Below are 25,000 nucleotides of genomic sequence, written 5' to 3'. Positions count from 1 at the left end.
AATTTACTTTTACTTGGCAATTCACTCGACCATCAAACCATAAACAGAAATAAATTACAGTACCATAAAAAAAAAAAACTTAGCAGTACCAGAAAAAAACAAAGAAATAATTATAATTTTAGGCCCAAATCTACCCAATGTGATCTCCCATAAGAATATGGAAGAAAAAGACCAAAAAATTAAGCCCCATATAACAGTGCATATACATCTCCCCATTAATATTTCCCATCACTGACTTTGATCACCCAACGAATAATGATTATGAAATGCAACGTTAGATGATACAATCCCCAACTCCGTTTCAGAGGAAGACTTAGAAAAGGAAGAAGACGAAGCAACTGTATACATCTCCCCATTAATATTCCCCATCAATGACTTTGATCACCCAACGAATAATGATTATGAAATGCAACGTTAGATGATACAATCCCCAACTCCGTTTCAGAGGAAGACTTAGAAAAGGAAGAAGAAGAAGAAGAGGCAACTGTGCTTCTGGCGTCCCTCTGGTGTCTATGATAGATGCTCATGTGATTCTGCAAGGTGTTCCTCGTCTTGTAGCGCCGATGACAGAGCGTGCACTGGTGGCTGTGCGAGGAGGGCGTGTGCACGTCTTCGATGTGTCTCCGCACTTTGTACTTGTCTCTCAGGCACTTCCCGCAGTGGGGGCAGACGCACGTCTCGTCTCCGACGTAAGAGAAGCCTCCTCCCCCGCTTTGCAAGCTAGGGGGCAGTCCTCCGGCGTCGCCTCCCGCGGGCGCCAAAGGCTGCTGGACGTCAGTATGATATGGTAGGAGGTTGAGGGTGGCTGGTGTGGACGTGTGAGGAGCCGTGTGGTTGGGGTTTTCTCCTGACGGATGCAAATGAGGCACTCTTACTCCTACTTCACCTCCTACTCCTCCTCCACCCCCAAGGGCATTGCCGCGCGACCACGACCTCCCAAGGCCGCCTGTAAGGAGGATCACCGTCAGAATCTCACACGCCACACAATTTTTTTTTCTGAGTTCTTAATTAATATTCTTATCATTATCTAAAATTATCATGACACTATTAACAGTTATTGAAAAGGCTTATTCGATCGATTTTTCTATGATCGACTTTCCAGTGTCAGTCATATTTCATTTATAACAGTAAAATCAATTTATTTCACTTTATCTATTTAAGTCAATCGCCCTTCAAACTACGAATATTCACATCTCGATACGCACCACTAAGAAAAGAAAGAGAGAGAGAGAGAGAGAGAGAGAGAGAGAGAGAGGGGGGGGGGGGAAACAGGCTGGTTAGTTAAATGCGGGTTTGCTTATCCTTAGAGTTGAACCATTTTACCGCTAGATTTTTCCTCCGAGGACCTTGATGGACGCATGTCATTTTCATATATATACAGAGAGAGAGAGAGAGAGAGAGAGAGAGAGAGAGAGAGAGAGAAGAGTAAAAAAAAGTTGTGCATACTAAGCAAGTCTGGTAAAAAAACAGCCAATTTAGAGAAGTCACAAGCTATGGTGACACTCAACAAGAACAATTAATATAACAACAAAAACAGCAAGACACTAGAAGGAAATTATCTTGTGAACTTAAAATTCATCTAAATATCTTTTTAAATCTATCTCATTAAAAAAAATCTAAAAAAATAGCAAAATAAAACATGCCATTAATGTTTAAAAAAATTATGCACCGGAATATATACATACACACACACACACACATATATATATATATATATATATATATATATATATATATATATATATATATATATGTGTGTGTGTGTGTGTGTGTGTATTTAATCCCTAGCCTTGTTCGAGTAACTTTAAATCTTCCGGTTATAAAAAAAAACTCTTAAACCAAGGGGCTACAGTAATATCAATATTGTTTTGATTACTGAGAGAGAGAGAGAGAGAGAGAGAGAGAGAGAGAGAGAGAGAGAGAGAGAGAGAGAGAGAGAGAGAGAGAGTTTCTTTCCTTAGAATGAGCTTGAAGGTGACTGATTTGCCCAAATCTTTAACCATATCCTTCGGGACTGTCATCTTCGCCACAAAACTCTTTATAATAATAATAATAATAATAATAATAATAATAATAATAATAAAAAGAAAAAAAATCTGGTGATATTTTCAGTCTCCTTCATTTCTCTATGGTTTATCATTACTTTTCCCCTCTTTTCTCAAGCTTGTTATAGCCTCCACACCAAATACATTTAAGTATATGTGTATTTTATACATAAAGTGTCAGAACTTCAAAACTGTACTCTTACTTAAATACAAACCACTCTATACCACCGAATAGAACTCATGCTATTAAAATACATAACCTTATTTCAATATCAGAGGAATAATGCAATGTACCAAACCCTTGGTTGATAAGTGATAAGAGTATACCGCTGATAATATTAACAGTGGGTAGCTTCACCAACCAATATCAGTTAACAAGATGTTAGCAATATTATCTAAATAAATTTTTTAAGAACATGGTGTACTATAATGTACAAAGTATACAACCACCTTAGGTAACGTCATTGATGATTCATTTGTTTTTATGAAAAAGACATTTCTTTGACCATCCCCTCCACACTGAATTAATTGAAGTGAATATCAAATTTAGGCCTTAAGTATTGGGGCATCAAAGGCCATTCAGCGCAGTATAATGCAAATTAATCAACCATCATATTCTCACATTTGGTATCATTTTAATTCCTAAACCAAAGACAACTTTCATACAATAATATCTAAATGCAAAATAACGAGGGATTAAAAGGAATAAAAAAAAATATATTAGTAAAATTATTCAAAGGTCATGATATAAACCAATAATCTGTATATTTGTTTTTCAAGTTCAGGGTATCACACATACACACACACAGATATATATATACATATATATATATATACATACACACACACATAATTACAATAAGAAATCAATTGAGGTTAGATTCACAAGACCCACGATCGTGTCTGAAATTTTTATTATCACAAACTAGATACATGTACTGTACAATACAAACATAAATTGCTTCTACTTCTGACTTAAATACTAAAAATCAAGAGATCAATATTCCTACCTTTAGCAAGTCTAATGAATTACATATGACGGCCCTACAAAACTAAATCTATTTCTTTCCAAGGACAGACAGGAAGTCACCTCGACTTCAAAATAAAAAATAAAAGACTGCATCTCTAACCGAAATAAACAACTATCGGTACAAAAAGTCTCGTATTTTGTTCTTAAATTAAAATAAATGACATAAAAATTTATGGCACCAGTTAATCATAATCGTATACAATTACATAATGTAAAATTACAGAGGCATGTGGAGCCTGTATCACATGTTTCTAAGCCACCACATTGTGGCACTGGAGGAGGTTTGGAGTTTGTAAGGGGGCGGGTAATAACACTTCTTATAAGGGGGAAGGGAGGGAGAGGGAGGAATGGAAAGGAGGGTGAGGGGGAGGGAAAGTGATCTCCATGAGCACTAATACTCGTCACCATTGCATCTTCGACAGTCTTTCGAAAAATCATTCTTGCACTTTCGATAACACAATGTTAAAAGTTTGTTTACATTCCGTCCCAATGACACCCCCGTTTGAAGTAGACATTTCAAGTTCATAATACTATTGATAAAATGTGTTTAAGGAGTGACAAGATCACAGGTTTTGCGAGGACGAGAATATGGAAGCCAATGAGGCCGATGACAGAGGCGGTGGTGGTAGTGGCGTGGATGCTGAGGACGACACTGCTGACGTACCGTCGTGGGATGATGCTGACGACGCGTTCCTCAAGGATCCGACAGACAACGGATGAGGAAGCGCCAGCGATGGAGGAGGTAGAGGACCGCCCGGAGAGGGCTCGTGTCCACCCACATGGGTAGACCTGTTCAAAGTGCCCGGTGCCAAGGGCTGTGACGACGACGAGGACGACGAAGAGGATGACGATGACGACGATGAAGGTGAAGGAACTGTGATGTTGTTGAGGAGGTTATGCAAGAGTGGTTGGTGGGAGGCTGGTCCACTACTCAGGTCGTAGGAATTGCTTCTCGAAGTGTTCGTGTTGGCACCGCACGCTGCCGCAGCAGCCACAGCAGCAGCTGCTGCTGCAGCAACGGAGGCAGCAGCGTTGGACCCCTGCAGGTGGAGGTGCTGTTGCTGCTGTTCGTGTACATTCTGTCGCGATCCACTCAAACCTTGTCCACTACCTGACTGTACCAAAGAGGAGGAGACGGAAGGGGAAGGGTAAGACGAGCCCTCCTGAACGAAAGAAGAAGAAGAAGATCGAGACTTAGCAACCGACTGGTGACGATGAACGTCATTGACAGATGGCCCTGCACTAGAATACCCAACACCCATTGCCTGTAAAGCCGCACTGAACGTCGAGGTGCAGCTGGGATCTGCCCGGGCATAGGGCCGAGTGTGAAATCGATTCTCGCCATGAGCCTGAATCATATGTCTTTTGGCTGAATATTTATTGAAGAAGCGACGCTTACATAGAGGGCACTCGACAGGCGTGTACAGAATGCTGGGCTTCCCTGCAACAGGAAAAGAAAAATACGGCCGTTACAATCTCATTTTGACCCAGGACCACCATGCTTCCATTAAGTCACTAGCAGGGGTGGGCGGCTTTCATTGATAATTTTTTTTTTGAGGGGGGCTGGGTGGGTGTGGGTTAGTTGGCACCAAAAATTATAAAGAAAACAACTTCTCTGGCTTAACTATACATTTTTGAATTATGGCACTTTATTCATAGTGAAGAACATGCGCTAACCAGAAGAAGGTCAAGATCACAATCCTTTACACAGATGCAATGTTTCTTTTTTCTTTCTAATACTTAAGTCATTCATTCTGCAACAGTCAGTTGCCCCTTTCTTTCTATTCCTCATCAATTATAGATGTCTGAAAAGCTATGGAGTTTTTCAGCGACATTTTGGTGATTTTCTGACGGCGGGAGCGGAAGGGCAGGAACCGGAGGGGGAGGCAGGGGGACTAGAGACATGGCGCCGTTACTCAGGCCCAAGGATCTTGAGCCGCTGATATGTGAGGAGGAGGAGGAGGAGGTGACCCGAGCGGCGGCGGCAGCCGCAGCCGCAGCCAAGAGGTTGGAGAGGGGCTGGGGTACCGGTGAGGGCACGGGGCTTTGGGGGGGAAATGGCAGTGCTTCGACATCGGGGCCCATGGGATCCTGACGGTGGTGGTGACGGCGATGGTACCGACTACTGTGGTTTTGCAGACTGTTGGGAGTTCGGTAGTGTCTGTGACAGATCTTGCACTCGTAAGATGTCAGATGAACAGTGTGCATGTCTTCGAGGTGTTTGCGTAGACTAGTGCCCTTCAACAGTTTGTGGCAATGGGGACACTCTAAGCGACCCTGGCTGTTCTCTGCAAGAGAGAAGGAAATGGTCAAGTGGCGGGGGGGTTTTGGAGGTGCAGGAGGAGGAGGAGAGGAGCCCTCTCTCTCATCATCATCATCATCATCATCATCATCATCATGTCTGTCTACAGGGCATGCCACTACTACGGCTCTGGCTACAAGAGGCTGCAAGGCGTTGGAAACTACCACTCCTACTTGAACACTCACCCTCAGCTCTTCCCTTCTCTTTTGTGGTATACATAGATATGATTCTGTAGGCTATTTGGAGTGCGGTATTCTTTGTGGCAGACGTAGCAGCGATAAGAGGTCAGGTGGACAGTGTGTCTGTCATTAATATGTCGGCGCAGGCCATGACTGGTGCTCAACACTTTGCCACACACGGGACACTCGAATCTGGCGCCCCGTCCTCCCAACACGGGCGCCGCCCCCAGCCCGTCCCCAAACAGCCGGTACACTTCTGCAACAAACAACACAGCCTATCAGTACGCATTACTTCCTCCTTCCTCACGCTCACCCCCCCCCCCCCTTATACATCACTCACTCACTCATTTTCTACCTAATTCCCCTTTTTAATAAACTTCCAAGAAAAATATCAATTTCCACTCTTCATGCATTCATAAACTATCGTCCAGCGAACTCTTCCAAGTAGAGGGCCATCGACTGCCACCCCCAAAACACGCAACCTCACGCACGCACGCACACACACACACACAACTTGTAATACTCCTTCAGGCGGTGGAAGCATTTTTTGGTTTAAAGAATTTTTTGTCTTTCTGTGGTATACTATCTACAAAACAATGCTCCTATTTACAGTCTAATCCAGAGTTCTCCTTTAGAGCTGGGTGGGAGGCGGGGCATGAGGGTGATTCACCAGGTGACTGCTAGGTCCGTTGTTGCCCTTGTGGTAGAGACTCATGTGATTGCTCAGCGAGTTTTGGTTTCGGTACGACTTGTGGCAAATGGTGCACATGACCTGGGTGTTGGTGGTGTGCTGGTCTCGTATGTGCGTCTTGAGACCCGAGTGAGATCGCAGCAGCTTGTGGCAGTAAGGGCAAGCCACCGTCCCTTGGCTGGGCGGTGGGGACAAGCCCATGTGCCCCGCCAACGCCGCGGCTGCTGCTGCAGCAGCCGCCGCTGCAGCGGCCTGACCTCCGCTGACTAAGAAGGAGGAGGAAGGGGGAGAGGCGGCCGACGGCGCGGAAATAGGGCACGACGAAGGCGAGGTGGTCATGATGGAGTTCGAAGCCCTCATGGTGGCAACGGCGTTTGGAAGCGGCCCCCTCATCAGGGCTGCTGATGCCGTGGTGCCACAGTGGTTCCCCCTGCTGCTCAGAATGCTGAGGCCACTGCTGCTGCTGCTGCTGCTACTGGACATGGCTGGGGGGTCCTCAGGGGAGTATCCGGGGGTAAAGGCGGGAGCCAAGCCGCCCACCGACACCCCACCTGCAACACGAGACGCCCACGGTTACCCTCCAGCCATAAACTCTCTTCAGTCGACGACATCAACTGGCCTCCTAAGTCAATATCCTCCATCTTTTTTTTTTTTTTTAATAAACTTGAAAAAAAATGTCTATTGGAAAAGGCCACTTCTCCACCATGCATGAATGACACCTTCTAGATCTAAAGAACACCATGTGATCCGCACTACGACTACAGTCTCCCAATCAACGCTTTTTCCAATCGTAAACAAAAACAAGTCATCAACAAAAACATTTCACATACACACATTTCTAGGACACCGTCAAAACATCCACACAAGCATGTTTACAAATATAGATGTCACGTGACCCCAGGTGATACAAATCGATACGAAGGGACATTGATGGTGTCACACAGCATGTCCACATCTTGTGTCCTTCAAACTATGTCCTTAAGGTTGTTAGGAGTAAACTCCGAAAATAAATCCGAATGAAAAATATTCAGTTATATCAAAACTGAATTTGATATATTTCGAATATTACCAAAATGATATTAACATTTAGCACTTATTTTCGCGATGTAATCAAAGAAAAACATTGCACGATTCTTTTTTCTAATTCAAATTATAAGCAGAAAAATACAATTTGGCTCTATAACCCATAAGGAAATCGATATTTTCAAAGATAAAAAATTGCACAATTCCTTTTTCTACTTCAAATTACAAGCAGAAAAATACAATTTGGCTCTATAACCATTAAGGAAATCAATATTTTCAAAGATGAAAAATTGCACAATTCTTTTTTCTCATTCAAATTACAAATAAAAAAAAATAGGTCTGGGTTCCATAATCCATTATGATATATACTGATTATAGAATTGGCACAAAGAATATCAAAAATTGATTTTGATATTTCAATAAAAACTCATTAGATGCCAAGATTCTCTTCATTTCACATTATTATTATCATTATTACTTGCTAAGCTACAACCCTAGTTGGAAAAGCAGAATGCTATAGGCCCAGCGGCTCCAACAGGGAAAATAGCACAGTGAGGAAAGGAAACAAGGAAAAAAAAATATTTTAAGAATATTGAAATAAATATCTTCTATATAAACTATAAAAACTTTAAAAAACATGAGGAAGAGAAATTAGATAGAATAGTGTGCCCGAGTGTTACTCTCAAGCAAGAGGTAGATGTAGTACCCTTTGAAAATGCTCAAAGGTATAGCTGGTGTATTTTCAATAAATTCATCTTAACATGAACCACGCTTATTTGCTTTACTTTTCTTGTAAAATAGAGATGTAAACGGAGTCCTTTAGGAATCCTACAAGGATCTAAATATATCATTATGAGCCCGTTTATCTCTCATGGATTTTTGCTATTGGTTTACAATGGCCTCCGGAGATTCAGTGATTATTAATAAAAAAAAAAGATAAACGATGCACTTTTATTCAAAGGAGAGAGAGAGAGAGAGAGAGAAAGAGAGAGAGAGAGAGAGAGAGAGAGAGAGAGAGAGAGAGAGAGAGAGAGAGAGAGAGTTTAACAGCAGCACGACGGACATTATCAGAGTAATTATATTTAAATACCGGTTGGATTTGGACAACAATGGTTTTCATCTCTACCAAAAAAAAAAAAAAAAAAAAAAAAAAAAAATTAAAATTGTATATGAACGTAAATGAACAGGTAATCTTGTACGTTTGCTTTCTCAGTTATCAGTAAAAATGCCTTTAACACAAAATAGTTTGAATTCCATTCCTTTCAAAATACAAATTGTATTAATAGAAAATAGATTTAGTATTAAAAAAAAAATTTGCACTAAATTTTGTGCAAGAAAGTTTTTTTCCCAAACGACCCCTCGTTGAAGTATGTAAACAAAAATTAAATCATGATATGTAAAATACATCTACCATTTATGGTGGCCTATCGGAAACGTCCCTGCCTCACAATCTGTTGGATGGGGGTTCGCGACCTGCTTTAGCTCGATAATTTCTACTATAGTCCATTTCTTTTAGCGATGCATATTTGCACCGACTCGCGGCGGTGCCCTTTTAGCTCGGAAAAGTTTCCTGATCGCTGATTGGTTAGAATTATCCTGTCCAACCAATCAGCGATCCGGAAACTTTTCCGAGCTAAAAGGGCACCACCGCGAGTCGGTGTAAATATTCATCGCTAAAAGAAACGGACTATAGTGTTTGCAACCTCACCATCCTTGAGAGCTACGGATGGGGAGTTTGGGGGAGCCTATAATGACTCGGCTGCCATTGCCTGGCCCTCCCTGGACCTAACTTGAGCAACGATCATATGCAAGGTCAGTCTTAATGGTCCCTGTCCCTTGCATCTGCCATTCATGAACTATTTTAAACGCGCAAGAGGCCTTTGACCATTTAATTCATCCCAAAGGGGAAAAATAATACATTGGGATATTACATACGAGAGCTGCCATTGCCTGGCCCTCCCTGGTCCTAAGTTGAGCGACGATCATATGCAAGGTCAAGTCTCAAAAGGTATTGTGCTGGCACTCGTCTTCGCTATTCATGAGAAACCTTTAAACACGCAAGAGGCATCTGACTCTTTAATTCATCCCAAAAAGGAAAATAATACATTGGAATATTACGTACAAGAGAGTTCATCAAACTCAACCTGCCAATTAATATGTGATACGAGGCAGCGAATCAAATAAAACTTAATTCGAACCTCGTAAGCCATTCATAAGGGGGAATATATTGCTTTGATAATGAAAGGACTCGGTTGTGTTTCTCAACAAACAAAAAGGCATTTACTATGTAGAGTACAATGATCCATTCATAAAAAGATACATTGGTCAATAAATTAAAAATGGTTCCTCTTCATATTGAGCAATAGAATTTTTTGTGTATGACCTTTGCATAGTGATTAAAAATTGTTTTCTAAAGTATGTCTTTTGGAGTGATAAAAATTATTTCTCAAGTATGACTTTTGCATGGTGATAAAAATTGTTTTTCAAGTATGACTTTTGCATAGTGGTAAAAATTGTTTCTCAAGTAAGACTTTTGGAGATAAAAACTGTTTCTCAAGTATGACTTTTGCAGTGATAAAAATTGTTTCTCAAGTATGACTTTTGGAGAGATAAAAACTGTTTTTCAAGTATGACTTTTGCAAAGTGAAAAAAATTGTTTCTCAAGTATGACTTTTGCAGTGATTAAAAATTATTTCTCAAGTATGACTTTTGCAAAGTGATAAAATTACGCTTGTAGGTGAACCTTATTAAATATATATTTATTAAGGCTCAGTCTCATTTATATATCTGTATTGCAAATCTTCATGTACGGAACCACGTATTTTCTCTTACATGTTTTAGATTAATTTAACTCTTGTGTAACCCAAGTAAACATACTACAGTTCAGCTTCTTATTCTTCCAATAAATATATCGATAATTTTATGCATGTATAATTATATATAAATTATTCGCATATTATATATATATATATATATATATATATATATATATATATATATATATATATATATATATATATAATGTGTGTAAGTTCATAGATAGGATGGATCTATTTTAACGTTGTTACCTATCCTGAGTCACTCAAGTTGCTTTCATATACTTGTTTCCTTATTTCATTTCCTCATTGGGATATTTCAACCTTGTTGGAGCCCTTGGGCTTATAGCATCCTTCTTTTCCAACTAGGGTTGTACTTTATCTAGTTAAAATAATAATAATAATAATAATAATAATAATAATAATAATAATAATAATAATAATAATACTGACAAGAATCACTTTCTAATTTAGTCTCAAAGATATAGATAAAAATTGCATAAAATGTAGAGAAAACTTTCGATATGTTCATTCAATATGCACTTCCACATTCACTACACATTATACAAGACCCAGTTTTTTTTTTTTAACATTCCAAGTTCCCTTATAACGTTCCACTAAACAAATTTAATCGCTTCAATCGCTATCTTCATTATCCATTTCAAATTCATATTCAATTTCCCTTCATTCCAAGCGCCCACCTTCGGGAAATAACCAGAGTGCATGACGCTGTAGTGTGGTTAACGTTTGCTAGGTGCGGGGATGAATATCTCATCGCTAAAGATTGACACAAAGAAAAGATGTTTGCTTTGGAAGAATCATATCAAGAGAGGAATATGACGTATAGTAAAATAAATATACTAATGTGTATGTGTATATATACTAATGTGTATATGTGTATATATTCTAATGTGTATGTGTATATATACGAACCCTATGAAAAACAATAAAAATGTTCCCAATTTTACTTGTAAATCATTACACACATACACACACACACACACACACACATATATATATATATATATATATATATATATACACACACACATATATAAATATATATATATATATATATATATATATATATATATATAACCGTACCTAGCTCCACTTAATAACTTCATATACAATTTGGTAATTACTAAACCAATTAATTAATTTCCGCATAACTGCATTACTGATTCAGTCAACTGCCCAAACAAACTATTTTCGAAGCAAGGTTCAAATAATTCAAACCCTATGTAAAACAATAAAGATTTTCATGATTTTCCTTGAAAATCAGTACATAAACAGCATGTAGTTCCACTTAGTACTTCAATAAACTTAACATTATTTATTTAAGCGGAGAGGCAGAAAATCTATTACAAAGTTTTAATAAATTAATTTTAAAATTTAAGACGAATGTCACGTTTACATTAATTAACATTCGTCTCCTGCTATAAACTTTACATTAACCACCCCACTCATATCTCACCAGCAACTCGTCTGACGCCCTCCAACACAGCGACACCTCTACCACTGCAAGCGTTCATTCCTAATCTTTGATACATACATTCCTTTTCTTAATGCGTCATAAATAAATTTTTTAAAACACGTAATTCCTCATCAAAACAAAGCTTTATTTTCAGACATTTCTCCAAGTTTCATTCTGAGAAACATTTATTCATAGAGATTTCTGTTAACACTCACTTAATTCAAGAACTTCAGGATTTGCTACTTCCAAACCACCTCTTATTTATCATCTAGTCTTTACTGTTTCCTTCTTACTTTCTTATCCTGTTTCTCTCTTGATTTTTATACTGTTTCTCTCTTACTTTCTTATTTATGTTATCTCATGTAGTTTCTTAGTTTATTTATGCTATTTTATACTGTTTCTCATACTTTCTTCTTTATGTTTTTTATACTATTTCTCTCTTACTTTCTCATTTATGCTTTCTAATACTGTTTCTCTCACTTTCTTTATGTTTCTTATACTATTTCTCTTACTTTCTTATACTGATTCTCTCTTACTTTCTTCATGTTTTTATACAATCTCTAACTTTCTCATTTATGCTTTCTAATACTGTTTCTCTCTCACTTTCTTCTCCATATTTTTATACAATCTCTTACTTTCTTATTTATGCATTCTTATACTGATTCTCTCTTACTTTCTTCTTTATGTTTTGATACTATTTCTCACTTTCTCATTCATGCTTTCTTAAACTGTTTCTCTCTCACTATCTTCTTCATATTCTTATACCATCTTACTTTCTTATTTACGCTTTCTTATACTGTTTCTCTCACTTTCTTATTTACGATCCATCCCCATTCATACCTAGACGTGCTACCTCTTCGGTCAAACAACTTAATCCCAGACATCTACTTGCTTTAGCCCCTTTACTTAAATGACTTATATCATCCACCATTTCAATACACGTCTCCATGCTTCGACCTTTCTCCCCAGAATTCCCCTTTACCATCATAAGATGCAACATGCAACGTGTTCTACACTTGCCAAAGAGTATTCTAAGAAAACAGTACTTAGGGCAATTACCAAATTAGCATGCGCATGGCACTGACTTTCCAAGTCATGATGAGTTTACTTAAGTAACTTCTTACCCTCATACATTTACATTTGCTTGAGAACTAGTGTTTGATTATATATATATATATATATATATATATATATATATATATATATATATATATATATATATAAAACTTTGTCCTGCAGTGGACTAGAAAAGGCAGCATTTATTGAGTTTCTATATACATTATATATATATATATATATATATATATATATATATATATATATATATATATATATATATATTTACAGTATATATATATATATATATATATATATATATATATATATATATATATATATATATATATATATATATATAAAAAACGAGAATTTCCGAAAACTTTGAAACAGTCTTGTCACTGTTGTATGACCATATTCTTTGCATGTTTTCAAAATGTAATGTAACCATTATGGGAGAGATTCTCTCTATAATCCATACACAAAATATTAATTACAATACTTTACTTTCAGTCTTCATATCGAAATAATTATATTTACCTGATTTACTGAATTTTTGAGTTATATACTTTATATATACACAGAAGACTAATTTTTCCACAGGGCTTAAACATAAGTTATCTGTGTTCAAACACAATAACTAAAGACCTTCAAGAATTAGCAAAAGTATAAAGAAATATATAGAAAAAGTTCAATAATAACTGATACGGAGTCTAAAGATATAATTCAGATAAGAAAGATAAACAATGTACTTGTATTTGTGTTTATGTCGGTAGATAAACTTATTCTAAAAGAAAAAAAAAATACGTTTTTCAATTGCTTTTTCATTTCTAATAGATTATATATGTGGTATAATGCGTTATTAAATGTACATGTTAATCCAGTGACAAAGTTTAATTTTCTTTGAGACAAGGTTTAATTTGCTTTGATATATAGTTTAATTTTCTTTGCGAGTTTAATTTTCTTTGACACAAAGTTAAATTTTCTTAAAGACAGTTTAATTTTCTTTAAGACAAAGTTCAATTTTCTTTGACAGTTTAATTTCCTTTGAGATAAAGTTAGATTTTCTTTGACAGTTTAATTTTCTTCGAGACAACGTTTCATTTTCTCTGAGAAAAATTTAAATTTTCTTTGACACAGTTTATTTTCGTTTGAGACAATCTAATTTTCTTTGAGCCAAAGTTCAATTTTCTTTGAGACAAAGTTTAATTTTCTTCGAGACAAAGTTCAATTTTCTTTAAGACAAAGTTTATTTTTCTTTGAGGCAATCTAATTTTCTTTGAACCAAAGTTCAATTTTCTTTGAACCAAAGTTCAATTTGCTTTGCCATTGTCATACTAGACGTATTGTTTGAGTAAATTAAGAGATTAAACTGTCATATTAATTAAAATGCTGCAATAACCTCGTAAATAAATAATTATGAGGTCATTTAATTAACTTTATTATTTACTTATCATGAAATGTAACTATTGTATATACCTCATAACTTATTAAGGATTATGAAAGGTAATTATTTACCTTAAAACTTTTTTTTAAGGATTATGAAAGGCAATTATCTACCTCATAAATTTCTTTAGGATTATGAAAGGTAATTATTTACCTCATAACATTTTTTAAGGATTAAGACAGGTATCTACCTCATAACTTTTTTAAGGATTATGAAAGGCAATAATTTACCTCATAACTTTTTTAAGGATTATGAAAGGCAATAATTTACCTCATAACTTTTTTAAGGATTATGAAAGGCAATAATTTACCTCATAACTTTTTTAAGGATTATGAAAGGCAATAATTTACCTCATAACTTTTTTAAGGATTATGAAAGGCAATAATTTACCTCATAACTTTTTTAAGGATTATGAAAGGCAATAATTTACCTCATAACTTTTTAAGGATTATGAAAAGTAATTATTTACATCATAACTTTTTTAAGGAAACTGAAAAGTAATTATTTACCTCATAACTTCTTTAAGGAAACTGAAAAGTAATTATTTACTTCATAAATTGCTTTAAGGATTACAAAAGGCAATTATTCACCTCAAAACTTTTATAAGTATTTAAGGTAATTATTTATCTCAAATCTTTTTTTAAGGATTATGAAAGGTAATTATTTACATCGACACTTTTTTAAGGATTATGAAAAGTAATTATTTACCTCGAACTTTTTTTACTCATGAAATGTAATTATTTACCTCCTCTTTTTTACTTATTAAAGGTAATGATTTACCTCAACTTTTTTACTTATGAAAAGTAATTATTTACCTCAACTTATTTACTTATGAAAGGTAATTATTTACCTCAACTTTTCACTTATCATAAAAGGTAATTATTTGCCTCATCTTTTTTACTTATCATTAAAGGTAATTATTTACCTCAACTTTTCACTTATCGTGAAAGGTAATTATTTACCTCTTTTTACTTATTAAACGCAATTATTTACCTATTTTTACTTATGAAATGTAATTATTTACCTCAACTTTTGTTACTTATCATGAAAGGTAATTATTTACCTATTTTTTTACTTATGAAAGGTAATTATTTGCCTCAACTTTTTTTACTTATCAAGAAAGGTAATTATTTACCTCTTTTCACTTATGAAATGAAAGGTAATTATTTACCTCTTTTTACTTATGAAAGGTAATTATTTGCCTCTTTTTTTATTTTACTTATGAAAGGTAATTATTTACCTCAACTTTTTTTACTTATCAAGAAAGGTAATTATTTACCTCTTTTCACTCATGAAATGAAAGGTAATTATTTACCTCTTTTTACTTATGAAAGGTAATTATTTGCCTCTTTTTTTTTTTTACTTATGAAAGGTAATTATTTACCTCAACTTTTTTTACTTATCAAGAAAGGTAATTATTTACCTCTTTTCACTTATGAAATGAAAGGTAATTATTTACCTCTTTTTACTTATGAAAGGTAATTATTTACCTCTTTTTTACTTATGAAAGGTAATTATTTACCTCATAAAATTTATGTGTATTCGTGCAATTACATGAATTACATATATACAATATATTCCATCTTACATATGTCTTTCCAAACGGTTGCGAAGACCAAAGAATTTACTTGATGCATCTCAAAAAAAAAAAAAAAAAAAAAAAAAAAAAAAAACCACACACACGTCCAAAACAGGATGTATATAAAAACGAGTATCAAACCAATCGTTTCCTTTATTACAACCGATAAGAGATAATCCACGTCATAGTTAACTTTGTGTTGTACATTAAAAATCATAAAAATTAGCGAGGCCGTTTTGACTGTTATCAGACACACATCGCCAGTCGACAACTTGATGAGCAGACTACTCTAGATCCGGTCCATATTATCGACATATGTTTCAAGTCGACATTTTTTTTTACATCGCTTGGAAAAGCTAACTGCTGGTCCGGTCCATATTATCGACATATGTTCAAGTCGACATTTTTTTTACATCGCTTGGAGAAGCTAACTGCTGGTCCGGTCCATATTATCGACATATGTTTCAAGTCGACATTTTTTTTACATCGCTTGGAGAAGCTAACTGCTGGTCCGGTCCATATTATCGACATATGTTCAAGTCGACATTTTTTTTACATCGCTTGGAGAAGCTAACTGTTCCTGATCCGGTCCATATTATCGACATATGTTTCAAGTCGACATTTTTTTACATCGCTTGGAGAAGCTAACTGCTCCTGATCCGGTCCATATTATCGACAAATGTTTCAAGTCGACATTTTTTTACATCGCTTGGAGAAGATAACTGCTCCTGATCCGGTCCATATTATCGACATACGTTTCAAGTCGACGTCTTATAAATCAGTTGAAGTAGCAAACTGCTCTATATCCGGTCCATATTATCGACATATGTTTCAGTTGACATCTTATACATCAGTTGAAGAAGCAAACTGCTCAAGATCCAGTTCATATTATCGACAAATGTTTCAGTCGACATCTTACACATCAGTTGAAGTAGAAAACTGCTCTAGTTCCAGTTCATATTATCGACAAATGTTTCAGTCGACATCTTACACATCAGTTACAGAAGCAAACTGCTTTAGATCCAGTTTACATTATCGACAAATGTTTCAGTCGACATCTTACACATCAGTTACAGAAGCAAACTGCTTTAGATCCAGTTTACATTATCGACAAATGTTTCAGTCGACATCTTACACATCAGTTGAAGTAGAAAACTGCTCTAGTTCCAGTTCATATTATCGACAAATGTTTCAGTCGACATCTTACACATCAGTTACAGAAGCAAACTGCTTTAGATCCAGTTTACATTACCGACAAATGTTTCAGTCGACATCTTTTACATCACTTGCAGAAGTAAACTGCTCCAGTTCATGACCATATTATCGACTTATGTTCTTTCCACGATAACTGACGGTTTAAACACTGTTATCAGTCATGCTATATAAGATATAGTCCACTTGGACTGTTTTATCAGTCATGCTATATAGGATATAGTCCACTTTGACCGTTTTATCGACTGCTATATAAGATATAGTCCACTTTGACCGTTTTATCAGTCATGCTCTATACGATATAGTCCACTTGGACTTTTATCAGCCATGCTATATAGGATATAGTCCACTTTGACCGTTTTATCGAGAGCTATATAAGATATAGTCCACTTTGACCGTTTTATCAGTCATGCTAAATACGATATAGTTCACTTTGAAGCAACATAAAAAAAATAAACAGGTTGATCACTGAAATTTCACAGGGTAGTGTTCAATGGCTTGGCTCTCTTGGCACCGACTCTATATAAACACGGACATTTGGTAAATGCCGTTTTTATTTAACACCATTTTAGGCGAAGTGTAAATAAAAGAAAAAATAAAACAAAAATTCATGAACAAGAGGTTTAACCAGAGAGAGAGAGAGAGAGAGAGAGAGAGAGAGAGAGAGAGAGAGAGAGAAAGAGAGATTGTTCATGAATGGTTATCTTCATTACCTCAATTTTCCAAATATGGTCTTTAAACATATGATTAAAACGCTAAAATTCTCAAAAGAATTTAACATTTACATCAGAGTTTCAGCTGAGAGAGAGAGAGAGAGAGAGAGAGAGAGAGAGAGAGAGAGAGAGAGAGAGAGAGAGAGAGAGAGAGAGAGAGAGCACATTCAACTCGGCTGTTCGGGCAAGTTCATAGAAGTGTATGTTGTCGCAGTCGACGAAGGTGATGACCCAGACGAGGATACTGCGCTGGCATAGCCGTGCGAGGTCAATCTTGCCATATGATGAGGATGGTGTTGTTGGTAGTGGGCAGCGGGTAAGACCTGCTGATGGGTATTGGCACTCCTCGTGGCAAGGCGAGAGGCGGGCATGGAAGAAGAGCAGGGAGAGGTGGCGGAAGAGGAGCGGCTGGCACTACCTAGAGTCCTGGCACTATTAGGACCTATTCCACCTCCTACTCCTCCTCCACCCCCTCCTCCAGGTACACCCCCCACCCATAGGCAAGGGAAGGGCGGCAGGCACTTTAGGCGAGTTGTCGGAGGTAGAAGAATTGGAGGAGGAGACCTGACCCCGATGGTAGACACTCCGATGGTTCCGCAGGCTGTTGTTGGAGCCATAGTACTTGTGGCAGAATTCGCACTGCCAGGGCGTGACCTCCGCCCGGCCGCCCCCGACAACACAACCACCACCACCACCTCCACCACCAACCCCGCCTCCCGCCCGCCCAAAATCGCGATGCCCATAGTCGCCAACCCTGTACCGCGCCACCACACCGGCCCCTGCAAGTGACCAGACACACAGCCTCAGTACCTCCCATACACAACCAACATCATCGAAAGATCCAACAACAACAACAACAACAACCCAATATTACAACCGCCATCAAGGCTACATTATCATGCATCGTATCCCTGGGTAATGTATTATATAAATGTATTTATGACTATGTTTAATTTAATGAACTGTCTTGATATTTTCCTTATTGTTGACTAATGTCTGAGAATACAACCCAATATCACAACCGCCATCAAGGCTACATTATCATGCATCGTATCCCTTGGTAATGTATTAATATATAAATGTATTCATGACACGATTAATCCAATTCAATTTCTTGATATTTTCCTTATCACTGACTCACGTCAGAATCCAAAATGAGAGGGGAGAAATAAAACATAATGCATAGTTTGGAATACATAGACAAAATAGTTGATAAATTTATTGAGGTAGGACTAGAGCTACACTAGCATCAATACAAAGCATATGTTTTTTTTTTTTTAACTACATGTTGTTATTATTATTATTATATCGTACATCAACGTAAGCAGAGCTCATCACTAAAGCCGACTAGCATTTTTTCCTAGTGCGTCAAGAGTATAGTTACGCCATGCACTGGTGTTACTCAACTCTTTATACAGTAAAGGTACAAACTAAAATACAAATGTTGTCAGGAAATATTTCAATATAAAAAATCTCGCATTCAACAGGACTAATAGTAAATGTGTATGAATCCTATACATACATACATACAGACTTGTTATTATACTCGCAAAAAAAATTCTTTTATATATGTGTATCAATATTTATATATATAAAGATTGGAAACAGGAATCCATTACTTTCACCCAGTTGCATCCGGTAGATACAACCTTTATATGTTAGGAATATTTATGCTTTGGGCAAAGAAGCATTAATCATGGCACTTGAGAGCCCTCTCTTTTTTCACATACGCAAGGACACAGGAGAGAGAGAGAGAGAGAGAGAGAGAGAGAGAGAGAGAGAGAGAGAGAGAGAGAGAGAGAGAGAGAGAGAATCAACAGCAGCAACAGTAGAGGGCAGCGGCGGTAGCAATATTGTAAAAAAAAAAAATTAAATATTGGATATAAATTTTGGCTCCAGGGATCATCTCGAGATGGGGAGTGGAAGTCCAAGTCCATTATCCCCACATTCCCCACACATCCTTCTATGCAAATCCCCAAAGACATCTTTCATTCCCTTCCCCCTCCCCCTCCCCAACCACCACCACCACAACCACCCCCACCAGCACACACCTATCAGGTGTTCTCATGACTGTCCCGTTCCAGGATTCGTTGAAAGCCCCTGGCATTCCACGATTGCTCTCGGTGGTACACACTCTTGTGCTTCTTCAGGGAATTCCAAGTGGAGTACTTCTTCAGGCAGAAGGGGCACTGAAGGGCTTGGGTGTTGTGGTGGTGGTGGTGGTGGGCGTGTGGGCGCTGTGTGCGGGAGTGGAGGCGGAGGTGGGCGGGGAGCTCCAAGTGTGGCACCACAGCCCGACACAGCGGACACGCCACTCCTCCTCCAGAGCCCGCCTCTCCTGCAAACAGAAAACAGCTACGTCAGCCCACCTCTGGTGTTTGTGTTTGTATGTTTGCAAACGGGCAGCAGAGAGACAGACAGACAGACAGACAGGCAAAGACTATATGAGTCGGAAACATTTGTAAGAGTGCCTCTCTCTCTCTCTCTGCCAATGATCGCCATTATCAGTATCACAACCACCACCTTGTTTTTATTATTTTAGTTACTTTGCCCTGTCACAAAAGTTTTCGTCGTGTTCACCAACTTAGAAGATAAAAGTTTATAAGTCCACAACTCCACATCTTACTCCTCCAAAAGGTCAACATGTGTCACTGTTTGGCAAACGTGGCCACCGACGCCTTGCTTAGGAAGTGAAAGGAGGCGGTCCTCTTCACCTCCTCCTTTACTGAGGGTAAGTGGGCCCAATTATATAAACCCTCAAGAGACAAAAATAGTCCTATCAATCAGAAGACACACCCGGGGCTGTCGTTACCACTTACAGTTTTCGTTTCACATCGGGTGGCCCAAGTGAGGAGGAGGAGGGGGTGTCGCAGTCGTGGCACTGGCGGAGAGTTTCTGTGAAGGCGAGGAGGTCGGTGCCATGGGAGGGGACACCATTTGCTGCTGCATTAACTGCTGGGGAAGCTGCTGCTGCTGCTGTTGCTGTTGTTGTTGTTGCTGTAGATGTAGTGGTTGCTGCTGCTGCTGCTGCAGAGGCTGAAGATGAGGCTGGCGATGCTTGATGCTCATATGGACTCTGTACGAGTTTTGCGAGGCGTACACCTTGTTGCACAGGGAGCACGTGAAGTAGCGCCGCGCTTCCGTGTGCACGTCCCGCATGTGCACCTGCAGCGCGTACTTGGAGGAGAGCGACTTGCCGCACACGTCACACTGTCGCCGCCCATACCAGCCACCTGCAATAGAGTCGGGAGGGGCCGTGAGCGACAAAGTGTGCCGGTGCAGCAGCCTCCTGCTTCTATCGCCGGAGCCTACAAACACACACACGCACCACCATCATCATCATCACAAACATCATCATCATCATTATCATCACTATGCAATCCTCATCAAAACGCTATTCACAAACATGTTTGCCCTCCAAGCATTAATGCAATTTTGGTGTGGGAACTATTTCAATGTGTTGTACCTAAAGATTTTTTGTCTTTCTTGGTATCAAGAAACATTCGAAAACGTTAGTTATTGAACAGCAATGCGTAACCATTTATCGAGTTTTATTTTGTCTTTCTTGGTATCAAGAAACGTTTCAAAACGTTAGTTATTGAACAGCAGTGTATTCATTCCCCTAAACAGCATTATCATAAGTCCCTCAAATTTCCACTTCAATATACCACCATCGTTCATTTCACCAATGTCCCTTCTACGGACATTTCCAATTGACAACCAAATCCTTACATATCTACCGTCTACAGAAAAAAAAAGCAAAATGAAATACAAAAAAAAAAATGGCCTAAATATATCCTATACAATAAAACTATCTCTTTCCGCACTAATGTTTAGCAATACTGCACTATGTATTGTACACGACTAAGTCTATTAGTTACTGTGGAAGCGCTACTATTTTTTATATCCTTCACAATTTGGCAAATCAATATATATATATTTATATCTTATATACCTATATTTAAAAACATCAGTGTACTTCACAGCATTGTAATAATCCATATTTCTAGCGGTCTCTACTACGTGTAGCCCCTGTTAAAACGTACGTGAAATCCTACCTTCGAGTACAAATAGATAGGATTTCCGCAGCAATAGTCAATATGTATATAAAACACATCACACAGTCAACATTTCTAGAAGCAAATGTTTTTTTTTTCTCAAGTCTTGTTAGCACCCTCTAATCACACCTGGTAACACCGAGTAGCAATAAAGAAACATTAAAAATCTAGTGGAATTAAATGAACGATCCTTAAGGACTCTTGTTAAAAATCCTTAAGGAATCATATTAAAAATCCTTAAGGACTCTTATTAGCATCACTTAAGGACTCTTTTTAGTATCACGTAAGGACTCTTTTAAGCATCACTTAAGGACTCTTTTAAGCATCACTTAAGGACTCTAATTAGCATCACGTAAGGACTCCTATTACAATCCTTAAGGAATCTTATTAAAAATCCTTAAGGACTCTTATTATCATCACGTAAGGTCTCCTATTACAATCCTTATGGACTCTTATTAAATTATTAGCATCACGTAAGGTCTCCTATTACAATCCTTATGGACTCTTATTAACAATCATTAGGGACTCCTATTAACAACCCTTAAGGACCCTCTACAAGGACTCTTATTAACAATCCTTAAGGACTCTTTTTAACGATCCTTAAAGACACTTTTTGACAATCCTTAAAGACTCCTATAAACAATCCTTAAGGACTCTTTTCAACAATCCTTAAGGACTCCAATCAACAATCCTTGAGGACTCCTTCTACCTTTGTTTTAATTTCAGTTATGTTATACATCTATTATAACCTTCTTTTAACCCCTCGCTTATCAACAACGAATTTCGCTAAAATAATCTATAAATAAACTCAAAATACATTTCCATTTTCTATTTTCCGCTACATCAATTTTCCAACTATCTACAACTCTAAATTACAACCCCCCCCCCCCCTTATTCAGCACAGGCCCTACTTCCAAAGTCCCAAGAATACCTCTCCGCCATTGGTCGATCGCCACCGGCCAATCAGCACCAATAGAAACTGCGTTAAGTGTTCCTAATCCTAACGATGACGTCATCGCGAGGCACTAGGCGCTATATCACATTCCATGTGGGGCTCCTTCAACCAGAGTCTAGCTAGCACCGTTCGACTACGTACTTGAGATCCTAGCACAAGAGTTTCAATTGCACCAATTCCTATAATCTATAAGTCTCACTTGCACCAATTCCGATTCGTGATTCCCTTGCACCAATTCCAAGAATTCGTGATTCACTTGCACCAATATCTACAATTTCTTTCGCATGCATCAATAACAATTCATGATTCCCTTGCACCAATGCCTAGAATTCGTGATTCACTTGCACCAATTCCTAAAATTTGTTTCGCATGCATCAATTACAATTCATGGATTCACTTGCACCAATTCCAAAAATTCATGATTCACTTGCACCAATTCCTACAATCTTTCGCAAGCATCAATTCCAATTCATGATTCACTTGCACCAATATCAAGAATTCATGATTCACTTGCACCCATTCCAGGAATTCATGATTCACCTGCACCAATTCCTACAATTTACTTCGCATGCATCAATTTCAATTCATGATTCACTTGCACCAATTCCAAGATTTCCCATTAATTCAAAACATACAAGACACAGTTTGGGGAAATCTCTCGTGTTATGTCACGTGTGCGTGTATGTGTGTGCGTACGTGCGTTCATGCATCCGTGCGTGCGTGCGTGCGCGTTATGCTTAAGTAACTTCAAGTTCTATTGAAGTGGTTACATTGTTAATAGCAAATACGCATGCTTCTCTTTGTACCTATGTGCGTTACCATAGTATTTTCTTCTCCAATTAATGAGAGAGAGAGAGAGAGAGAGAGAGAGAGAGAGAGAGAGAGAGATAAAACAGAATTAACCGATTCGTTTCCAGACTCTAATAAAAATTATAAATAATAATAATAATAATAATAATAATAATAACAAAAGCAATCAGCATTTCAAAGCGACACTGGAAATCCATGGCGTCTGTCTCTTACTCACGGTGATGTCAATGCGTCGGAACTGGAGAATATTATATGCTTACTAAGCAATTATCGTCACAAGGAATTCTTTTAAAAACAAAATATATATATATATATATATATATATATATATATATATATATATATATATATATATATCTAAAAGTGCTTAAAAGAAATCGAATATTCGTAGGAAAATTAAGTGTTACTTATAATGATATCTAAGTGACCGAAATGGCTTAAAAATATAAAAATAAATAAATCTGTCTGCTAAACTAATATATTGAGAGAGAGAGAGAGAGAGAGAGAGAGAGAGAGAGAGAGAGAGTGAGAGAGAGAGAGAGAGAGAGAGAGAGAGAGAGAGATTTTCAAATCCTTTTCATTTATCTGGTATAAAAAGGTTTCCACTACAGTTTGCTATATTGCAATAAATATTTTCTGAATTTCTAACTAAAAATATAAAAATTTCCATTTTTTTTCATATAAAACTTTAATGGTACCGAAAAAAAAATATTTCTAGAAATGCGGTACCTTTATGGAATCACCCAAAACACTATGGATAAATTCTTTCATCGAATAATGGCTATTAAAATCATAAAACTTGCATTATCGATTAATTTAAATATTCTGAATAAATGTTAAAAGTTTCTTTTGAGGTAATAATGAATAAGTAAACTAGTTTAAATATAGGTATTCTATGTAGTTCATTACTTAACCCGACATGAAAATCATTTGGCAACGCCATGAAAAATACTCTTAGTGAAATATCCGACTTTAGAATTGTTTACCTAAGCAAAAGATCTCCCTAAGGACTCCTAGATCTCCCTAAGGACTCCTAGATCTCTCTAAGGACTCCTAGATCTCCCTAAGGACTCCTAGATCTCCCTAAGGACTCCTAGATCTCTCTAAGGACTCCTAGATCTCTCTAAGGACTCCTAGATCTCCCTAAGGACTCCTAGATCTCCCTAAGGACTCCTAGATCTCCCTAAGGACTCCTAGATCTCTCTAAGGACTCCTAGATCTCCCTAAGGACTCCTAGATCTCTCTAAGGACTCCTAATTTGGCCAATTGAACTTAAAGCTCCACATTCTTCAAATGCAAACTAACAATTCTTTAATGTAACTAACATTTTTTTAATGTTGATGATTCATAAACGCGCCAAATAAGCTATCCAGTACTGCTCAAACGAACGAGGAAATTCAATTCTTGATAACTTTGTCCGTTATCATACAGAATATTTCACGACCAGCAGATTTATCAAATTCGAAAGTTTATCGTACATTTAAGAAATAGTTATCGTATAAAATTCAGCCTGTTTTATTTCGTTTGCCTTCTTGATATTGAATAATAATAATAATAATAATAATAATTAATAATAATAATAATAAAAAATAACATTAACTATAATA

General features: G+C 37.3%; 1 protein-coding gene across 25 annotated transcripts in view; it reads right to left on the bottom strand.

Moving 5' to 3' along the window:
* The window catches only part of LOC137631578 (protein bric-a-brac 1-like), a 406,081-nt gene that overhangs the window by 282,138 nt on the left and 98,943 nt on the right, over window positions 1-25,000 (bottom strand). For 2 of the 25 annotated variants that reach the window (XM_068363406.1, XM_068363407.1), the window contains exon 6: window positions 2,943-4,516. The exons of 17 other annotated variants lie outside the window; for them this stretch is intronic. In XM_068363406.1, the coding sequence (XP_068219507.1) occupies window positions 3,639-4,516 (878 nt within the window). In that variant the 3' untranslated portion in view covers window positions 2,943-3,638. Of the gene's footprint in view, window positions 1-195; window positions 947-2,942; window positions 4,517-5,893; window positions 6,799-19,914; window positions 20,804-25,000 lie in introns of those variants that run through there. 6 more of the 25 variants (XM_068363426.1, XM_068363427.1, XM_068363422.1 and 3 more) reach the window with 5 other exon arrangements.

This window comes from Palaemon carinicauda, chromosome 40 (genome assembly GCF_036898095.1).
Source record: "Palaemon carinicauda isolate YSFRI2023 chromosome 40, ASM3689809v2, whole genome shotgun sequence".
Classification (NCBI taxonomy): Eukaryota; Metazoa; Arthropoda; class Malacostraca; order Decapoda; family Palaemonidae; genus Palaemon; species Palaemon carinicauda.
The sequence above is the reverse complement of the archived record's forward strand: the minus strand, read 5'-3'. Positions and strand labels throughout refer to the sequence as shown.